The sequence below is a fragment of the Diorhabda carinulata genome, chromosome 1, assembly GCF_026250575.1.
Source record: "Diorhabda carinulata isolate Delta chromosome 1, icDioCari1.1, whole genome shotgun sequence".
Taxonomy (NCBI): Eukaryota; Metazoa; Arthropoda; class Insecta; order Coleoptera; family Chrysomelidae; genus Diorhabda; species Diorhabda carinulata.
The window spans coordinates 24,982,668-25,004,780 of record NC_079460.1 but is presented as its reverse complement, the minus strand read 5'-3'; the positions used below and the strand labels follow the sequence as shown (position 1 = coordinate 25,004,780).

General features: G+C 28.5%; 2 protein-coding genes across 5 annotated transcripts; both read right to left on the bottom strand.

Moving 5' to 3' along the window:
- Nucleotides 1-503: 503 nt before the first annotated feature.
- Nucleotides 504-14,697, bottom strand: LOC130896565 (E3 ubiquitin-protein ligase SIAH1A-like). 4 transcript variants are annotated; one of them, XM_057804781.1, is made up of 5 exons: nt 14,414-14,697; nt 13,794-13,822; nt 13,044-13,501; nt 11,665-11,921; nt 504-9,762 (listed from the first exon to the last, which is right to left on the bottom strand). In XM_057804781.1, the coding sequence occupies exons 1-5, from the start codon at nt 14,419-14,421 to the stop codon at nt 9,582-9,584; spliced, it is 933 nt and encodes a 310-aa protein (XP_057660764.1). In that variant the 5' UTR covers nt 14,422-14,697; the 3' UTR covers nt 504-9,581. The 4 variants fall into 4 exon arrangements, with proteins under 4 accessions (XP_057660764.1, XP_057661011.1, XP_057660846.1 ...); XM_057805028.1 differs by lacking the exon at nt 13,794-13,822 and having other exon boundaries at nt 14,414-14,696; XM_057804863.1 differs by lacking the exon at nt 13,794-13,822 and having other exon boundaries at nt 13,044-13,497; nt 14,420-14,696.
- A 5,724-nt stretch (nt 14,698-20,421) lies between these two features.
- LOC130896484 (3-ketodihydrosphingosine reductase) lies at nt 20,422-21,971 on the bottom strand. The gene is made up of 2 exons (XM_057804672.1): nt 21,074-21,971; nt 20,422-20,707 (listed from the first exon to the last, which is right to left on the bottom strand). Exons 1-2 carry the CDS (start codon nt 21,845-21,847, stop codon nt 20,501-20,503), a joined length of 981 nt encoding a protein of 326 aa, XP_057660655.1. The 5' UTR covers nt 21,848-21,971; the 3' UTR covers nt 20,422-20,500.
- Between the last annotated feature and the right edge of the window lie 142 nt (nt 21,972-22,113).

Sequence of the window (22,113 nt, the reverse complement as noted above, 5' to 3'; positions counted from 1 at the left end):
AAATTGGGGGAGAGGTTATTTTATTATTCTAACGTCCAATAAATATTTAAAATTCCCCTTTTTTGGTTGCTATCTTAAAACTGCATTGGATTTTGCTGATCAAATTATTAAAAAATAAACACTTCATTCATTCATTTAAACCTATGCAATTTATGAAAAGTTGGGTTTACTAATTCCAAATTCAGGGTTTTTTTTTGATGTTTTCCGAAATCATAAAAATAGTATAAGAATTAATATTGATCGATAAAACATTCTAGTATTAATATTTGTAATTTATATTTTTTGTGAAAAAATTCGTAGGAAAAATATTTTGAGGGAAAAACTTGGTTTTACACACGTGAGAAGGCTCGTGTGTCCTACATGTTTAACAAAAACTATTTCTGTTGTAATCGGATTATTAATGGTTTTATACAAATAATGCTAGAACATATCGGCAGAATTAAAAATGTTTAAAATAGGAAACGCGAACATAGGTCTCCGAGGTAAAATACCAAAATGTCCAATGAAATTACTAGTATATATTAAAAGCACAATACAGAGCAACAGAACTCATATCATTAAACATTGTATGCAATTCATAATAACCAAAACTCCATTAATTAAGACAGTAGAAATATATTAAAATGTTGCGCCTGTTTCATTTGTATTAAATATTCATGTGGGTTGGGTCTCTAGAAAAAACAATTCAAAAATGCACTACGTTTCAAAAGTAAAATACTTTTTAATAGTTGTTGTTCAAATGAAGGGAATGTTTTGAACATTAGGTATAGTAAAAAGAAGTTAAACTTTTATTGCAAATTATCGTTTACATATAGAAAGCTTGATAAACAAGGATAGTGAATAAATATACAAAAATGTTGAAAACAATTACAATTATCGCAATGTTTTCTTTAAAAACTCTCTTTAATACAAACATATATGCAATTTTACAAAAAATATGATTTGCTCAAATGTGATTATATCTTAAAACTACACATGCATAAAAAGTATAGTACAGTGTTTACACTTTTTACAATAAATGTATTAAGATTTGCAAAAAAATTCAGCTTGTAGAATGAATTCTTACCACTCTTAATACACTTACCAAATCTTTAATTTCCCAAAAAAAAATAATTTTTAATCAAGTATTTACTTTGACGAGAACTTCCTAAATATAAAAAATTTAGAATAATTCTATGATGAATCAAATAAACTGTGTCATACCTTTAAACTTTTCAGTCAGTCCTGCAAATTTGTGGTACTGATCTTTCCATTTTAAGATTTTTTATGGATTTCCAATAGTTTATTTAACATCAGTGATATACTGTTATGGGTAATTTAAGAGTCCTGTTGATACGTAACTAGTCTTGTGTTTAGTGATTCCACTGGATGATTACCTGGAGGACCATGTGGTATTTCGGCGATTCCTCCCCCATTTAATTGTTTGTCTTTGAAAACCATAAGCAGTATCTCTATTTATTACTATTTCCATAATAATCTTCCTAGAAGCCACTTATAACCTCAAGATCAAACGTTCTTGGCAGCAAGGGGTATTGGTAATATTACAAAATTAGATAAATTAACCAAAACAACTTATTTGGATGAGATATTATCGGAATTATTCTTCATTGTAATGTACAAATAAGTAATTATTGTAATATGCATAATTAAAAAAGTTGTAGTAAAACAATTTTTAAAATTTTAAGAGAGTCGGTTTATTAATCCTCGTAGACTTTTTTCTTCCAATTATAGCAAACTTTTTTTTGGTTTTAAATCATATTCAAATTGCAATCAAAAGTGTCGTCAATGTTTGAGCAGGTGCAGATACCTACAGCAATGATACGCAGAATGGCATATCATATTTAACGACGAATCTTTGAGGGGTATTTGTTTATAGTATCCTCTCACTTTTTGTTCGAGGCAATACGACAGCTAAGCGATATGCTGACTATGTCCTACTTAATTGCCTTATCTCAACGGTCGTCCACAAGTCTTTTTCCAGCAAGTCAACGGACATCCACATGTTGCACGTCAAACCATTGGGTTTCTGAAGGAAGCCGGCATTAATGTTTTCATGGATACCCCAAATATGTGTGAGATATTATGGTAAAAAGATTATCCAATTTACATCACCATTCATAAACTTTGGCGCAGTAAATTTTCAGGGTTTTCAGCTACATTGTCGTCTAACAGAATTTTTTTTGAACACATGTAAAAAAAATTCCTTGCCTATGTTATGATTTTTTGGATGTATAAGCAGTCGGAATTCAGATTTGCTTATTTTTATTTGTAAAAAATATTGTACAGCTGTACAAAATTTTCAAGACTTTATTTGATTTTGATAATGCAAAGAAAACAATTAACTATCGACATGTAAATGGGGATCACACAAAACTTTAGTTTTCTTTGAATAATATTTTTTAACGAATACCTTAATAAATTATTCGGTTCTACTATTTTGTATTAGCTTTTATTCAATTTCCATTATAAAATAAGAAAAAATATTTTAAGGTTCGTTTTTGGCATTAAACAGTTCAATATATATACCCTTTTAAGAACTACCATTAAATTTTCTGTTCTAGCTTTTAAAATAAAATTTAATAAATATTCTATTTTTTTGGACAGCTGTTTATTGTTACCACCATTCATTATACTGATTAGTTTTGAAATTGTTTCCAAGATATATTTTATAATAAAAATATGAAATATAGGCAGTAATCATATATAACGACTAACTTTAAGTCTTTATCTAAAATCAAGAACATTTAGAAGCATTAATATATATATTAAAACGTATAAAATTTTTAATATGTACTTCAATGCGAACATTCGCATAATTTATTATTGAAGCAACATGTTTTCACTATACATCTAACAGCCCAGCACGTGCAAAGTAACACTTTTCTTTTAAAAATTTCAAGAAAAAATCCAAAAGGTTTGGATCTGGTGATCTATAAGGCCATGGTATAGATATATTTTGTGAATTTATGATGTAAAAATATTCTTTGTTATATACCATAATAAGCGCGTTGGAAATCAGGAACCCAATCTAGTTGATAAAGAAGTTCGATCGAGCAATAATACTGATGAATTGTCATTTGATGTAGATAAGGCTTGAGAACGACGCTCCATTTAAGCGGTTATGTACAATGTTAGACCAATTACATCATTATTTAATTAACCAGCCCAACTTTTGTTGATCTTTTACGAGAAAAACAACTGCTTTCCTGGCTTTATGCTGCCATGAATATTGAATATTTTGTTCCCTCATAACAAATGAAGAAAAAGTATGAAATTTTATTCTACATTTATCCATGATTATTGTAGAATATTGGATTGTAATATGAAATTGGAATCCTAGATGGAAGTATTTGGTATCTGCTGCTATCTTTAAATGAACCAAATAGCAGCATTTTTGTCATTAGTTCAGATAAGACTCTGAACAGTAAGACATTACATTGACGTGACAGGATCTTAATAGCGATTAAGCAGAGAAAATTTATCAAATGTTGAATTAGAACAGAAGTATGCCTGTACTAATGTCTTTTAGATGACCAGATATAAATCCTTTGAATTACTTTTTCTTGGAATTTTTAAAAGGCTTACCTATAGGCTGCTGAAAGATTGTAAGAAGCAATAGCTCGCATTGACGCTACTGTTACATTTATAGTCGAAAACATGTCGAAGACGGTCCTTGATTCAATAATGAATCATGCATAAAGTTTACACGGAAGCACTAGGCTATTTGAATACCCTTTATAAGCCGATTTCTCGATTCATAATAATGTTTTTTTTTTCTATCTAAAAAAGATGAAGTACTCAATTTTAGATCTCTGTTTTTACAATGCACCAACATTTTCCTGCTTACTATTCAATTAGTTCACGTCCCCTATATCATATTCAGTAAACAGGCATCATTATTTTTATATACCTTGAATTAATTTGCTCAATGTCAGGTCAATTTCATTGAATAACGCGTTTTTATGGAATTGTCGTTTCTGCTATTATTTTAATCTTTGTACCACATCTAAATATTATTACTCACTAAATGACCACGTTATTCCAAAAGAACGGAATTATATATTTTAGAGAAAATTTTCTTTTATTTGTAATTCAAAATTGGTTTTCTCATTAACTTTTACTAAATTATTCTCCTTTTTCTCTTCAGCTTCGTCAACAGTTAGCAGTCCCTCTTTTTATGAGCACTGTAGTTGTTTTACAATGGATATAGTGCTTGTCTTACCTGAAAACCCTCTTTACCTTATGCATCACCATAAAACTTCATAGGTCACACTCCTTTAAAAGGTAACAGTTACCGTTTATCTAGATACTAGTATTATTCTAGCATTATTTTTTTTACCCTGTACATCTCAATTAATATTACTTGAGTTAGAAATTATTAAAAAAAATAAACTATCCTGATTGATGGATTAACAGTTTTTACCCACCTCATTTGGGGTGTTACTAAATTTAGAACTTTATTTATGGATTTTATTTTGAAATTATAGTTTAGTGTTTTTTACATAGCTGTAATGGAAGTATAAGATTATACACGCACAATCACTTTCAATAAATTTTGAAAATTGTATTAGAACTATGGAATACATAATACATTGAAAAAAACCATTAAATAAATATTACAGGAAAAGTAATCCTGGTGAATTCATCAACACTACTAAAATAATTATCTGAATATAAAGAGTTTCTCAATATGAGAATCATATAAGTTCATGTAGTATAAGATATTTCAAATTTACGAAATTCGAGAAAAGAAAAATTATTAAAACCTTTTTACATGTGTAATAAAGTTTCATCTTTATTTCAAAATTGTAAAAGCCGCATGGTGTTCCCAATACAAGAAAATTGATTTTTATCCATAACTAATCACATGAATAATTTAATACTCTGCTTACCCTATATATACCATTTGAAGAAATAATCAGGTTAAATTGTTTAGGAGAGTATTTAATTTTAAATTTAATAAAAATTCACCATGAAGTTAATAAGAAAAATGTGTTCAATATTTACTTTTTCCTAATAATATTTGAGTTTTCAAATTATAATAAACAATGTAAAACAACTTATTTTTCGTGATTATTTTCTCTGGGCAGATATGAAAGTAACATTCATACAATTTTATGATGAAAATAGTGTACAAATGAAAAACTACACAAAAATATAGGAAAAATGGGATTTAGAACTTCTTATTAAATGATGTCTACTGTAACCATATGATATAATTAGTTTTATAATATTTTGAACAAAAATTGAAAAAGATCCATGAATATATACAATTACAAATAATTTATTACTAATCATACGTTGGTGCTATAATGATTCATTTTCAGTTATTACTTTATATTTACGAATGTAATTTGTGGTTTATCAAACAAAAACTTAAGACGGAACTTAATAAGGTGTTAAAATGTACTGATTTATAAAAATCAATTCACTAGAGCGTTATTCTTTTTAATTATTATTTGTGAAAACACAAGGTCAACTAAATTACTTTCAAGTACAAAATAATAGAAGTATCTATGGAAATAATATTTTAAAGAGTATAATAGCAAAGACTGAAGGTGAAATTAAATAGGAATTAGATTCAATGGACTTTTTAATTACAGTTTATATTTTGCTACACAATTGCTTCTAACTGCAACTTGTTAACAAGAAGCCGTTTTTATATAGTAAATCGTATATTATATAATATATAATTATGTTTATATTAAACAAAACTGTCTGAAGCTGATGAACTGGATTGAAATAGGCATCAGAGTAATTGTTAGTGTTGTGGTATCTGTAAATAGTATATTTAGTATGAATATCAATTACAGTTATATACATTCTCGCTTTGATCATTTCTATCATTTCTATATTTGCTTCACTATTAACATATGGTTACGTATTTGAGAATAGGCTTGTTTCCACTAATAATAAATCGGATGGCTGTGAGTTTCTAATGATTAACCATGATAATTAGTAAATAAAAAAACAACTTTTCTACAAAAATAATAAAAGATTAATAATATTTTTGGAAAATAAAATCGACAAAATGAGGCGTTTAATTACGTGACATTAAACACCAATCAGAAAAGCGTGACGTCACACCTTGTGAAACGCTATGTTGTAGCTGTCACTTTCGTATGAAGTAACCAGATTATTTCGAGTTTTCAGCAATTATTGTTAAATTAATAAAGTTCAATGTTAGTTTAACCTTGAAAGACAGGTATAATTTGCCATGGAATCAGGATTTAACAAAGCAAACTACAGTAATTTGCCCAAAATTGACGCAGTTATGTTTGACAAATTTTTTGCATTGAACACATACTTTTGTTCATCCAAAGTCCGCAGTGTTAGAACTTATATGTAAGTATTATGTGAAAAACAACCAAAGTCTTATTTAATTAGCAGTTACCAGTCAAAGAGTCGCATTTACCCACTGTAGAATGAAAATTAACTGATTTTGAGGTTAGGGAATACAAAGTTCCAATAATTTTAACTTAATTAAGTCATAACATGTTAAATGTTATGTGTGGTATATTATGGTAGATTTTGTATATTTATAAATAGATACATCAATACAGAAATAATTTGTGGAATTAGTTGCCTCCTTGCCATTTTTAACCATTTTCTTCATATTGCTTTATTGTTTGGAACGTATATGAATCATTTGTCTGGCGTTTTTATCGTTGTACTTTCACATTGGGGCACTATACAGTATTTATAATACGAGGAATTCATTATTTATTAAATAAACACAATTGACTGTCATTAACAAACGCAGCTGTTTCGCGAGGTGTGACATCATTCAAGACGCCATGACAGTCTTGGCCTTTTTCGCGGTCAATTTCAAGTTCATTTCTAAAAACTCAAAACACTAACGTAAACAACCCATTTTTCTTAAAATAATATATTTTTGGAGTGAAACAGATGCTAAGCTATAGTTTTAAACTAATTTCCAAATTTTGTCAACTAGCCTATTATGATAGTTCATTTTAAAACATATATATTTATAATTTGATCGAATCTAAAAGCATGGTTTCTAAATCCCATAAATACAATATTTTTTATGAGAACTAATAAATGTTATTATTGACTGTACTTTTATATCACATTAGTTAGTTAATGCCTGAATGGGATCCAAATAAGGATAACAAATCCCAGAGTTTTGGAATAACTCGAACGCCAAATACATTTCTAAGCCTAAATGACATTAGCATTTGTACCTGAATATCAAGTAAACTAAGGTTGATTTACATTAAAATACCAATAAAGACAGAATCAGGAACAAACAACAAATGATACACACATGAAATAAATCTTTATTAATATTTAGCGTTGAGTTATTATAACTCAAAGTATAGCAAGGCATTCTCCTAAAAACAAATTAAATAAAAAATAAACACTATTTTTAGAATATAAAAATTACAACAAATCTTTTGATGAGAATAAACTAGTATCTAAAAATCTGATTTGGTGTTTTCATGGGATTTCACTTCCTAATTTTCACTTACTGTAATTTGTACACCAAAATCGTTCAAATATCAAGTAACCATTTTTCATTAATAGTTACAAAAATAGGTGAAGTTCATCTAAATTAAGTATATCACAATATATGTAAAATGGACGCATACATCGAAAAAGACCATATGAAAAGATCATATGAAATCAAATGCATTGAAAAACAGGATGAAGGGTGGGAGGTAGAACCTAATTACATTTTGTGAATATTGTTGACCGGCGAATTTGATCCAAAATTAGTTTATTCATAATTTCTATGTGGAGTTAATCATGATAAATAAATAATAAGATTGTAGATATATCCATTAAACTGAAGAAGTTTAATGGATGTGACAATTATTCAAGTTAATATTGAGTATCACAATTAGGAGGAAAAATTAATTAGTTGTTGTAGTGAAGAGGACTTTCAGTTTGCAAGTTCTAAAAATGAATTACCTATAAGCTATTTGGTTACCTGATATTCCAAATTACTATTAAAACACAGCAAGAGAAAATAATAATTTCTTTAAAAAAACAATAAACGATATAAATGAAGAATAGCAAGTAGTTATTCTAAATATCCTTCAATTATAATCTTGTCTAAAATTCTTTTTACATGAGAAAAAGTAAGTGAGAATGAGACATAAAGTATAAACTAAAAACCATCTACTATACATCAGTCATTGTACCTGAACAAGTCAGTTACTTTAAAACATTTTAATTAAGATCCACAAAAACCAACTATTTCGTATATTAGATGTTTTATATTAATAAGAAAAATGTACATTCAAAAGTTCATTATGCGCAAGGAAAGATAATTTTGCAAACACAAACTTTAATATTACTTTCCTACTTGTCAATATTAGAGGTTTTTAATAGCCACATCTCAGATATGTATATTTGAAAAGAATTTTCAAAATCTCAAATAAAATAGTTGAGGCCTCACTTACATTATGTTGCCCAATACTTGCTTGGAAACTAAGAAAATAGACACAAAAAATTTAAATGACAGAGAGTAACATCTGAAAAAGAAGTAAAATGAACATAGTTATGACTATTCTACAATGGATATGACATTGTAAAAAAATATGAATTATCATTTAGCTTAATACTTGAGCAAAAGTAGATACAAAAATAGTTTTACTAGACTTGATCCATTTGCTTGATAATTTTCAATTCGAATATTTAATGGTAAATGAATAGTACAATCAAAATTAAAGAGGTGAACAGATAAAATACTTCACAAACCGAAAAGAGTAGTTAATAATTATGAAGCTTACAGTAATAAAAAAATTGGTACTGCCGTTTATCAAAAGGGTTTTAAGGAATAATTTTAAACAAAAATAAATTTTCCACGTTCTTATCTAACTGCTATATAAAAATCATTCATGTTCATTTACATACATTAATTTGGAAACTAGTAGCAAGATTATGCTGCAAAAACTTCAATTGTGTTAAGCTTAAAATTTGAGAAGCCTATGAAATCCATTTTTCTAATTAATGATTTGTCAATTTATTAACGTTCTTCAATAGCCTTTCCCTATTTGGAACTAGATAAACTTATGATATGCGTCATATTTTGCACACTTCTCACTCACCAGTAGTTAATATTTGCGATTCTGCTAATGTGAAATTAATATTAAGATTTGTACATATTAATTACTTGTAAACTTTCTATACAGTTTCTTGTAGAAGTTAGAAGAATAAGAATGATTCTGTGTTATATTTTACAAACCGTTTACAGCTTCGAGAGAAATTTTTTTATATAAAGTTAAATAAGATGGTAAAATATATGGGGAATTTTTTTATGCATTTAATTAATCACTATTGAAATAATCTTATGAATAAATAATTTCCAGATTGTTTTCGTTACTTCTTGAGAGTTTCTCAATTCTTCTCGAACCTGTATCACAAATAGTTTGTGTAGCAGAGAATCATTCGTAATGATCCATCTCTACCTATAAGTATATTTGATGTAGAATGTTTTGCTGCTGTATTAAACCTGACGAAAAGAAAATGATACTAGACAAAATTTCTAAAAAACATTAGACTAAATAAAAGTAACTGTCTCATTATCACCTAATTTTGAAAGGTCATACTGTTTAGCAAACTAAGGAAATGGTAACATTAATACCTAAATTTCCATTGTCTGCAAAATGTTGTGCAATGGAATTATCAAAGACCAGACAGTCACTACCCATAATTGCTGATGCTACTCCTTCATGACTTGACCTGGGCATGGCCTCCCAAATCAGTCTCCTTCTATTTCCATTAAGTTCCAATCTATAGAAAAAAAAACAAATTAAAGTATGACATAATTTCATATTTTAGGCATATTGCTATATATGATAATTTTATTATTGAAATACACAGGATCAGCTTAGCTGTGTATTCCATTAATGAAGAGCCTCAATTCTTTTTAGCACAAGAAATTTGGAATCCATCAAATGACGTAAGCATCATCTCACATTATCTGTAGAGGTGTTTCTTCTTTTTTACTTCAAATATAGTACAGGTTTACATTGTAAAAACTTCAAGACACATTTACATGCCTTCATTTTCATTAGTTCAACTAATCAATTTTATAAGAATTTCCATTTCCACTGAAAAAGCAAATTATCACATAGAAGCTGGCTACTTTTAGAGAAAAATCTATATATATTATATATATATATATATATATATATATATATATATATATATATATATATATAGAACGTGGCAAGGAAACACCAAAGTGGACTAACTTCAATATATTTTCATTTTCCGAGTTTTTCAATACTTATATATTCATCGTCTGGAACATCAAATTTTACTTACAACAATTAATTAATTTTATTGTTAGTAAAATTTTATCATTGTTATACATTCATACATATTTCTTATTTTGTATTTGACCATAATTTCAGTCCCAGACAATGAATACACAAAAGTATTGGAAAGCTCGGAAAATATATTGAAGTTAGTCCACTTTGGTGTTTCCTTGCCACATTCCCAATAAAAAACTACTCATAATATAGCGGTCCACCAAAGTAGACTAACTTCAATATATCTTCCGATAAGAATCAAGAACATTTAGAAGCATTAATATATCAAAAGGTCTTAAAAATAAGAAATTAAAGAAATATATATTTCCATTACAAAGCACTGGAAATGCCTTGTCAATGATGAGATATGTATATCAAAAATAATTTCAATTTCAGAATTTTTCCATAGCCTGTACTTTATAGTTTATCCGATTTTTATAGTGAAAATATTCTAATTTATTAAATCGTGTAAAACTTCTCAGAGAAATACAGGAGTGACTTTTTTAGGGATATTTGTTCTAATAAAACATTTGACTCACAGTGAGACACATACCGGAAAAACTTTGCTCTAAAGACCGATCTCTAAACTAAATCCACCCTTATGTTTGTTTGCCTTCTAGGTAAATTATAAAAAAAACAAAACAATACTGTTTTGTTAATGACTTAATGAAATACATAGACAATAAAAAAATTAATACAGTTCTTCATCTTACATAACAATTAATTTGAAATTTGGAATTATGGCCCCTTCAACTTTTCAGCGAATAGTGTAATTGTGAGTCATATGGTAATAGCAGTTTACATGTTGAATAAGCATCAGCAACAGTTTCTGACTTCCAACTAGTTACAGCTGTACTTTATAAACCTGTTCTGTTCACAACACTATGCTAAGATTAACTTTAGGCTATCCTCTAACAGTAACATACAAAATATTGATGAACCACTGCCAAGCTATATGGTCCATAAATAGTTTGAAATAAACAGCTACATTATCTAATTATGTCTTAAAATCAATTTACAATGATATATTTAATAACAGATGCCAAGAACAATTAACTGTCATGCATTCTATAATAAATTGCACCAGCATTGAAAGATAGCTAAGCTAAAATACCAAGTCTCCAAAAATCTAGATTTACATGTAGGTGAAAGCTGAAATTTCAAATTTGACTGAATAAAGTTCAATATTATATATTATTAAACCATTTTACTGTCACTTTATGGAACCAGATTTGCTAGAATAAAATAAATAAATTATGGTAAAAATTTAATTTTTATTATTCTCATATTAATTAAATATGTAGATGTATTATCTGTGCTACTTTCCTATCTGTAGAAGGAAGAAAAAATTTACATGTATTTGATAATTGTAAGGTACCTGTAAGCGAAGTGCTCAGCTTGTTTTCGAGATCCAATAAGTTGAACAATGGCAAAGAATTGTGTATGACCATCATTCTTCTCTTGTTTTTCCAACACCAACATAAAATGGTGACCGAAACAACTTTGCATCATGACCCAATCTACAGCACCGGCTAAATTTATTTCTGTAGCTAAGAACACTATATCTTCTCCATTAAGAGTAGTTATATTTTTGTGAGCATGTTGTAAGTGCACCATTACTTTATCCAGTTGTCCCTAAAAACATCATAATCTATCTTAATAATGCATATTTTAGTAAGTTTTTTCTCTTCATAAAAAAATATAATCTAATATAATTGAGAATAAACATAAATTGAAAAAATAATATACAATTATCTTGTTTTTTTTTGTTTCTTCTATCAAAAATGATTGCCTGATAATTTGAGTTCAAGGAAGGGACCTTTTAGAATCCTAATGACTAGTTTGCTTGTTAAGCTGGCAAGCCAATTACTATTATTTTATGAATGTGGGATTGGAAGCGTTGAGGAATCTTATGGCAATTCATTTCATATTCAACATTCAATTGAAATAGTTCAAATGCATTCTGAAATACAGAAATTTCAGTCACTTTTTCAGACACCAACAAGTTTCTGGCAAAATTTGCTCTACTTATACAACATCAAATTCGGTTGAGGACGGAGCCAAATTTGAATGCCTCTAATCTATATTACTTCTAAATATTCAAAACACTAAATGCGGGTGGAAAAATTAATATTAGGGAAAGTTCACATTAGTTAATAATGGTTGAAAGAGTTAAGTTGCAATTTATATTGAAATAGTTATAACGTTACAGCATTATAGGGACTAATCTTAACACTAAATCTATCTTATATGGAGTGACAAAGATAGATAAAAATAAGGAAGGTAAAGATAACAGAAGAATAGAAAATATTACCAGTGTTAATAAAGACAATCAAAAAGAATATGGGAATAATAAACAATAGAGAAGATCAAAGTAAACTCAAAATAAGATAACAGGAATATTGAGTATTAAAAGCAAAATATGGAACAAAGCAAAGGCCATTGCGAATAATAGAAAAGAATGAAAAGACTAAAAATACATTTTGGGTTTATTATTGATACCCAACACCACCAGTCATCAAATATCTAAACTGAGATCTAATAGAGTAAATGACTCAAGTCATAAAATGAAATAAAATAGCATTCTCAATTATCTTAAAAATGTATAAATATAAGTTGTATTCAATATAAAATAAAGATATGAAAGTGGAACTACCTTTATTAATAGTTATGCACATTTAATTATATATGATGTAGACAGATAAATAGAATAACTATATTTTGCGAATACCTATATAATACTTTCAATACAATTACCTGCCAAGAACATGAGGCACCAGGACAAGGACAACTGTAGGGACGAAATTCACAAATTTCTTCATGCTCTGCTTTCTCATTGAGTCCAAGAGACATGCGACAGCCAGTAGATTTGTGTTTACAAGGAAACATTAGGTTATTTGCTACCTTTTCCATAGCCAAATTTCTTATATTTCCTAAAGTACCTCGGCAAGTAGGACAACAGGATAATTTTGGGCGGCAGCTAGCACAAACTAAATGACCAACTTGACATTGCATAATAGGAGGTAGAACAACTTCAAAGCATACTGGGCACTCAAAAAGTGCAGCTAGTTCATCTGTAAGAGTTCCAGGAGCAGTACCTAAGGCAGACAGTTGACTGGTAGAACTTGAAGATGCTGAAGGAGTTTCACCGGTACTGATCCCACGGCCCCTTTTTTGACTAACTACTTGAGCCATGATTTTTCTTCGAGTTCTAGCTAAAAAATAATTTACATTGCAAAAGTACAGAAATTGAATAAATTTTGTGTGTAAAGCTACAAGAGATTCACTAAATGGTTATTTAAACATCGTAAAAAACCTATCATCTTACAAATATAAGAATTTGCTTTAATCTGCACTAATTGTGGAAATAATTTCAATAACCTATCAACTTTTGTATTTATATTAGAATATTTTAAACAATTTTCTAGTTGCTTAATTGGGAAGGATGAAACTTTATAATTATAAATCTTATGAAAGATGAATTAAAAAACAGTGAAAAAGACTAACCAAATTTTCTATATTCCTCTACACATCCTCTGGAAAATATTTCTATGAGTTCATATTCTATTTTGTTATACAATGTAAGTATTATTATCCTAAAATTATTCAACTTACTCTTTGATTTTGAAAAAATACTGGTTTCACAATAACATATACACAATGATGTAGTTTAAAAATTGTGTGACTTATTTATCAGCTTTAATATATTTTTGACTATTGGATATTACTCTACTTTAAAATTCATGAAATGCTGAATTATAATTATACTGATATAACATACATTATGCATTATATCAATCCAAAAGCTCACCTGGATATTGGTCATTATTTTTCTGATTTGCTTTTGATACTAGGGAACGTTTCATTTTAGTAAATGATTTGATTTGACTTTATAATTCAAAACCTTATAAAATTTTACTTGTATCCAATTAAATGTAATAAGAAATTAAAATAGAAATGTTTTGACATAATCAATGTTATTTGTTTTTAAGGTAAAGAATAGGTTATACCTAGTTTAAACATTCTAATGCTTATTCAAATTATTAGTCATTTGGGACATTAAGAACTCGTTATTGGTAGATGCTATTTAGTCGCTAAAAAAGAAATGACAAAGGTTATTAATTTACCCGTACATTATTTATATACTGGTCTTGAGATATGCAAATTATGATTGCCAATTATGAGTCGAAACCGACAGTACGAAATTTTATTTTTCGCCTGCGGACATTGGGCCTGTAAATCATAATGTTTCAAGTAGTAAATCGTTAAAATAGTTCATAATTGTGTAAAGATTTATTTTCACTGCTAAAAAATACTACGACACCATCACGTCTATCACTGTTTTTACTATTATCATTTGTACCACCATTGCAAAACATGAAATTTCTAGAGAATGGAAGAATAAAGTTGACATTTTAGGTTTGATCTCTATTGCACTAGTGTACACTGTTGACACCGAAGCGCTCTTTAATGCAGTGCAACGCATGTATGTATTACATGTATGGTGCAAACTAGACCAAACTATATATGAACCACTCCTAGGTCAAACTCAACGATTATTTGAAAGGGATAGGAAGAAGACTGTTGAAAAGTCATCTGACGTCACCATCGGTGCTGACGTTCAGTTGATGTATCATTTTCTTAAATAAATTTGTGTTTTCTCAAGTTCTTTTAGTGCTGCTTTAATATATTTTCCGAGCTTTCGAATACTTATATATTCATCGTCTGGGACTGAAATTATGGTCAAATAGAATATAAGAAATATATATAAATGTATAACAATAATAAGTGATTTTTGATATTATTAATGCTTGTATAAATTTTTAAGGTCATAGAATTCAATATTCTGAAATATGGATTAATTGAAATATTGATTCTGGTCACTATAGGAATTGTCATTAATTTTTGATTGGTTGGATTATGAATGACGTTGAATTTTTCTAGGTTAGATAAAGATAAGTTTTAGTGAATGATGTTTAATAATGATTGGCAAATTTATGGATAACATTAAATATAATATATATATGGGCATGGGCTAACTACTCATAACATTGTTGTAGGCTTATTGTTTTTATGATGAATTGGATAAAGAAACACATAATTGTAATGAGTGAAGACATTTATAATATGCAGAAAATTTAACTTCAGTATATTATAAATAACAAATTATTGAAATGAATCCAACTAACATTTTATACATTTTAAATAAAAACATAACTTATAACGAGCATCATGACATATGAAATACTAATGAGATTTAAGTAAATGAGATTTTCCACTGACAATAGTTTGTAGTTGTAGACTAATTTTACTTGTACCAATTATTAAAAGAGATTTAAGATGCTCAACAGTTAATTTAGATCTGTAAACATTTTTTGTTTACTTCATTTTGGAGAAGGTCTTCTCACACAAATAAGTAGTACCAAAAACAGAAAACAGCCCACGAGCAAATTTATGCAAATTATCAAATTGTGTCAGTAGAAGACTCATATAAAATTCCAACAAAGATGAGCTTTGATATTAGTTCTTAATTATATCACTGCACTGTAGATCATACATTTCCATTTGAAGTTCTGGGGCTAAGATTTCAATGTCAGTATCAAAAGGATTCTGAAAAACCTTAATTTGATTTGATATTAGTGTATAAATAAGGAAGATGCTGGTTTTCTCCTTGCAATCTCAAATTCAGTTCGTTCACATGTTTTGTCAAATCAACATAGAATGCTAACTTCCACAGCCTTGTTTTATAATTCAGTAAGAGGGCGATGCTTTTCATTCAAAAAATTTCGCTTACTGCTCGAAGTTCAAAAAAAGCGCTGAAGGACTTTCCCAGAACTAAGCCAACGTACGGCAGTATGATAAGGTAAGGTAAGTCATTTTCTCCAATCTCTTCAATAAATTGTCGGAATTGTCGGTGATTCAGCCCAAAAGATAAAATTAACAGTTGATATGAATGATTTCAGAACTTCGGACATATCCAAACATTTTCCGCACAAAGACTGTTGATGAACGATACAATGTAAGAGTAATGGTTTTGAACTACCGTCATTTTCTACAGCCTTTGACACAAGAGCGACCACTCCTTTATCTTTCCCACTCATGTTTTTGCCTCCATCAGTTGTAATACATTTCAAGTTTTTCCATCGAAGGTTCTTTTGATTAATGGCCATTTCAACTCCTTTAAAAATATCTGTACCAGTAGTTGTGCCATGAATACTATACATATCAAGAAGTTCTTTATGTACTTCATAGCTTTTATCTACTCCTCGAATATAAATCAACACCTGAGCAGTATCTGACACATCCAATGCCAAAGAAAACCATTCAAAATGTCCATTTTTATCGAACAGTTGAGAGGATATATTTTCAGCGATGTTTTCTACCCTTTGAGCAACAGTGTTTGCTGACATATTGACAGTTTTTAATAAATTTACCTTTTCAAGGCACATTTCTTTGATCATTTCTCCATCGGTGAGTGGTTTTCCATGTTTTGCAATTTCAAGAGCCACACGAAAGCTGGCACGAGTTGCAGCCTCTTGTTCAGTTTTGAGTTTCGTAAATGAAGATTGCTGCTATTTCAATCCGCGCTTCATAGCTTCGAATTTTTCTGTCCGCAAACTTCCTGTATATTTTGAGTAATTTTGAAAATATTTTGTTTCATAATGACGTTTAATGTTATATTCTTTGAGAACAGCTATGCTTTCATTGCAAATCAAACATAGCGCCTTGTTACTGGACTCAATTATGAAATACCGAATGTTCCACTGATCTTTGAATTTTCTGCATTCACTATAAATTTTTCGCTTCTTTTCTATACTACAAAATCACACACAAAAGCAACAATTCAAATCAAAATACTGTTAAACAGTTGTCTTAAACTTAAACACGCACAAACACGTTTTAAGGAGGTACTCACTATTTTATTTCACAACAGTGTCATAGGAACTGACTTGTGGTTGCGCCACTAGCCTTCTTATATATTCCAATTACTGCTATCTAGAAGTGATTTTACTATGAATTTCTATACCCGAAGATATTTGTATGTTAAAAAACCAACAAAGTTCAAAGACAGCAAGCTTCAGTAACCTCTTATTTACGCTATTAATAAGAATCAATCAAAAATAACCCAGTAATAAATTTTAAGATTCACAAAACAAAAGAAAAAACAAACCACAGAAATCTCTCTTCCAAAACACACACAAAACTCGTTATACTCAAACATCGATATACCGAGTGAGTTTTATGTATGAAACACCTCTCGAAAACGACTACGTTTCAGATTTTTCCTTTTACCGGAAAAATAACAAACTTTGTTATTTCAAATGGATCAGCCTGTATATTTCTCGCTTTTCGAAATCCTTAAGTAATATTTGTTATTTTTCATCTTATGTTCCCTATACCTAAATTTTTGTTTCTTTTTTGGTTTGTAATTATAACATATGTTAAGATTTGTAACTGTAAAAGTATCTAAAATGTTTATAGAAAATATAAAGTGCTCAAAACGAAAAAATTTACGGGTTTTTAATAGCTAAAAAAGCAATAATTAGTAATTTTTTTCAACTGGACCAACTGTTGTGCCCATAGCACAACCATCGATTTGTTTGTATATTTCATTTTCATAGTTGAAATATGTTGTAAGTATGAGTTCAACATCTTTTATAAATTCGTTTCGAGGTATTTCTGTATATTCTTTAATTTTGTCCCATTTTTTCATTAATATATTTTTCACAAAGGTAATAAGAATATTTGTATATTCCATACACATCTAACGAAATAAATCCATATTCATTAGGAATTATTATACTTTTAACTTTTTCTTTCAAATCCCATGTGTTTTTGATATAGAATTTGTTTTGATATAAAATTTTTTTTAAATAATTAGATAATGGGGTGAGTTTGAATACTTGAAACAATCGGTCGAATGGGAATGTCAGGTTTGTGGAGTTTTGGTAAACCATATATTTTAAGGGGGTAAGGCATTGTGGATTTTCAATTTTTTTGAGTCTGATGGCGAAATAAAAAGTTGTTCTTCCCAAAATCGAATTATCATTATTTTGTTTTTGATAAGAAATCGTAGGTTTTTGTTTAATTTTTTTTTAAGTTGCCTTATCGTTTAATAATTTCATCATTTTATTATTATAATCTTCTGATTTCACGATAACAGTTTTATTAGATTTATCTGCTTCCAAAATTTTGAGATTTTTATTTTTATTTATGAATTCTTTGGTTTTTGGTTATATTTTAAGGTTTTATATTGCATTGTTGCTGTTTATTTTTCAATTTATTTTTGAAATTTGTGATAATATCACAAGTATCAGATCTTATTTTATTTTGAATTTCGTTTTTAGATGATTGGTGTTGCATTCAATATTACATAAGATATTTGTCACAGGTAATTATTTGTCACTAGAAATACTTTGTGCAAAATTGGGACCTAAAGATAAAACTTCATCTGGTATCAGTTAAATACTCGATCCATTTTCATTTTACTTCATTTGTATTCGCAGCAATAAGTTATTGTTTTAATATTAGCTTACCAATTTTTTTAATTTCTAACGAATATGTATTCATTTCGTTAGATGTGGTTTCTTTATATACAAATACTCCTATTACCTTTGTGAAAAATATATTAATGAGAAAATGGGACAAAATTAAAGAATATACAGAAATACCTAAAATCGAATTTATAAAAGATATATAACTCACACTTACAACAACATATTTCAAATATGAGAATGAAATATACAAACAAATTGATGGTTGTGCTATGGGAACTTCCATTTCAAGTGTTATAGCACAATTGGTAATGGAAGATCTTGAGGAAACTTGATATAAATATTCCATTCTTTTTCCGATATGTAGATGATTGCATTACTGTTGTACTAAAGAATCAAATTAAAAACATAAATAAAAAATTCAATTCTTATCATGAAAAACTTCAATTCACAATCTAGGTTTAGCAAAATAATAAAATCAATTTTCTTGATGTCACATTATATAAAATTAACAATAACATAAGAAGAGAATGGTATAAAAAACCAATTTGGTCCTAAAGATATTTAAACTACAATTCGTGTCATCCTATGCCACAAAAAAGATCAGTGATAGTAAGTTTGGCTGATAGATCTATCCAACTATGAGATTCTGAATTTAGATGCTTAGCTATTCAAAAAGCATATATATATATATATATATATATATACATAGTGAGTTCTATTTATGGAACATGGAACGTCTCAATTATCTCGGAAACTTTGTTATTTCAAATGGGTCACCCTATATATTTCGTATTGTTAGAAATCCTTAAGAAAACTGATTATTTTTCATGTAATATTCTCTATGTTTTTTAAGTGACCCCACAAGAAATAGTCTAAACGTTTTATGTCGGGTGATCCATCTTCTGGGAAACACATTAATAGGTATTGCCTCACTACACACGCATAGCCAAATATTGTCGTTTGGGATATTGTTATCGTCTGAAAATTGCTAATAATGAAGTTTTTTTCAAATGTAATTTAAAATACTCACTTAGATTTGGTAATATCTGGGCCAACTCAGATAAAATACTATTTTCCAATAAATATCAATACACCGGACCATTTACATCACCCTCAATAAAAAAAGAAATCAATTATTTTGTCGCCTATTATTCCAACCCATAAATTCAGTTTTTCAGGATATGGGGTGTGGGGATTCACGTATCCAACGAGGATTGTTACAGGACCAGTATCTACAATTATGCCGAAAGTGGCCACATTGCAAAATGTAACATTTTCTTGAAAAATTGAATTTATGGGTTGGAATAATAGGCGACAAAATAATTGATTCCTTTTTTTATTAAGAGTGATGTAAATGGTCCGGTATATTGATATTTATAATGTTATAACAATAATAAAATTTTAATTATAATGATTAATTAAGATTTCTGGTGATGTTTGATATTGTTAATGCTTGTAAAAATTTTTAAACTTTAAAAATTCAAAATTCAATATTGAAATTGGCGTTGATAGAAATATTGAATACTTGAATTATTGATTCTGGCAAGGAAACACCAAAGTGGACTAACTTCAAAATATTTTCCGAGCTTTCGTATACTTATGAATTCATCGTCTGGGACTGAAATTATAGTCAAATACAATATAAGAAATATGTATAAATGTATAACAATAATAAATATAATAAAATACAGGATAACTCAAATTTACAAATTTCAGTTACATAATTTTTTTTGTTTTGTTTTCATGACATTTTTTCACAATTTTATTAAAAGATATTATGTAGAAAGCACTAATTATTCTCAAAAGTCCTAATACAGTAGCTTCCATTATTACATCAAGAAATGTGGAAAAAGGGCTCATACCAGTACATAGAGTAGTTACCATATATGATTCAAATCCAACATAACTAAAGAATTTTCCTGTCTGTAACATAAATATAAATACAAAAGATTATAATTCAGATTATTACACACTTTTTCAACATACTTTCATAATTATTTGGCTTTCTCACATAGGTTAACAGGCCACTATCTCATCCAGCAACAGTTTTTTATAAATTGATTATAATTAAGATGTAGAAATAAAAGCTAACTTCGAGAACCAGAAATTATTATCAAGATCATATTTCAAAGTTTATATATATTTTTTAATAAAAAAAATATACATAATAATTCACTAGAAAATGAAGAAACCTTTTTATCATTGAAAAATTATATACTTCATTTTATGGAATCAAAAACATCTATTAATGAAAAAAATAGTGTACATAAAATACTTAATTCTACTTACCAAAGCATCATTAACAAGTTTCTTTGCCACATTTTCTGGAGTTGCAAGTCCTGCAGTATCTGATATCAATTTAGTTTCAGTAGGTTTAGTCTTATTTTCGTTTGCAAATCCTGGAGTGTCGGTATCAGGAGGTAGAGCTAATGTGACAGATATATTATAAGGTTTCACTTCCATATAGAGGGATTCAGCTAGACCCCTCAGGGCAAATTTACAACTTGAATATACAGAATACCCATACATTCCCATTAAAGTTACCTGGGACCCCGTAAGAACTATAATTCCTTCTTTTCTCATTTTGAATTTTGGTACAATAGCTTTTACAGAATACAGGCTTCCTAGGAAATTAATATCAACCAGTTGTTTAATTTCGTCCAAAGTGAATTTTTCTACTTCACCACATATAGCCATTCCAGCACAGTTGACCATCATGAAAATAGGTCCTACTATAGTTTCTATTTTGCTAAAATTTTGTTCTAAGGATTCATAATCGCAAATGTCCACTGAAATTTTGCTGATAATTTGTTCTTTACAACACTTATAAGATTCAATTTCTTTCTGAGCGTAATTCAGTTTTTCTACATTTCTAGCTATAATTGTCACATTAGCACCTTCTTTCGCTGCAACAATGGCTACACTTTTCCCTATTCCGCTAGAACCTCCTATCACAACTACATGTTTCCCATTTACAGATTTTTTTGGTGAAGGCCTTAGGTATACAACTACAGGTATTAGAATACAAGGTACAAATATTATGCACAACCATATGAACAGCATTTTAAATGACAAATGAACAGATTAATAATTCTAATGAAGCTTACTCCAAAATAACCTCACTCCAGTTTTAAATTTGAGTGCCAATGACAATTTCATGGATGTCAATGTCAACGTCATTGTACTAAATAATTCAACTTCAAAATATCGATGATTTCAGACACTAATGTGTCGAAAAATTGCTCTCACAATTTTTGGAATCTTGATCAATTTGAGCACTCCGCTTTCCACATGTTTTCACAATAGATTTTCATATTTTACTACTTACT

Excerpts from the sequence above, each read along its gene's own strand:
- LOC130896565 (XM_057804781.1), bottom strand. Across the intron at positions 13,502-13,793 it reads AGAGGAATATAGAAAATTTG|CTAGAACTCGAAGAAAAATC; the intron begins GTTAGTCTTTTT and ends ATTATTTTTTAG. Across the intron at positions 11,922-13,043 it reads GTGCCTCATGTTCTTGGCAG|GGACAACTGGATAAAGTAAT; the intron begins GTAATTGTATTG and ends TGATGTTTTTAG.
- LOC130896484 (XM_057804672.1), bottom strand. The coding sequence starts at position 21,847 with ATGCTGTTCATATGGTTGTGCATAATATTTGTACCTTGTATTCTAATA. Across the intron at positions 20,708-21,073 it reads AACTTGTTAATGATGCTTTG|ACAGGAAAATTCTTTAGTTA; the intron begins GTAAGTAGAATT and ends TTTATGTTACAG.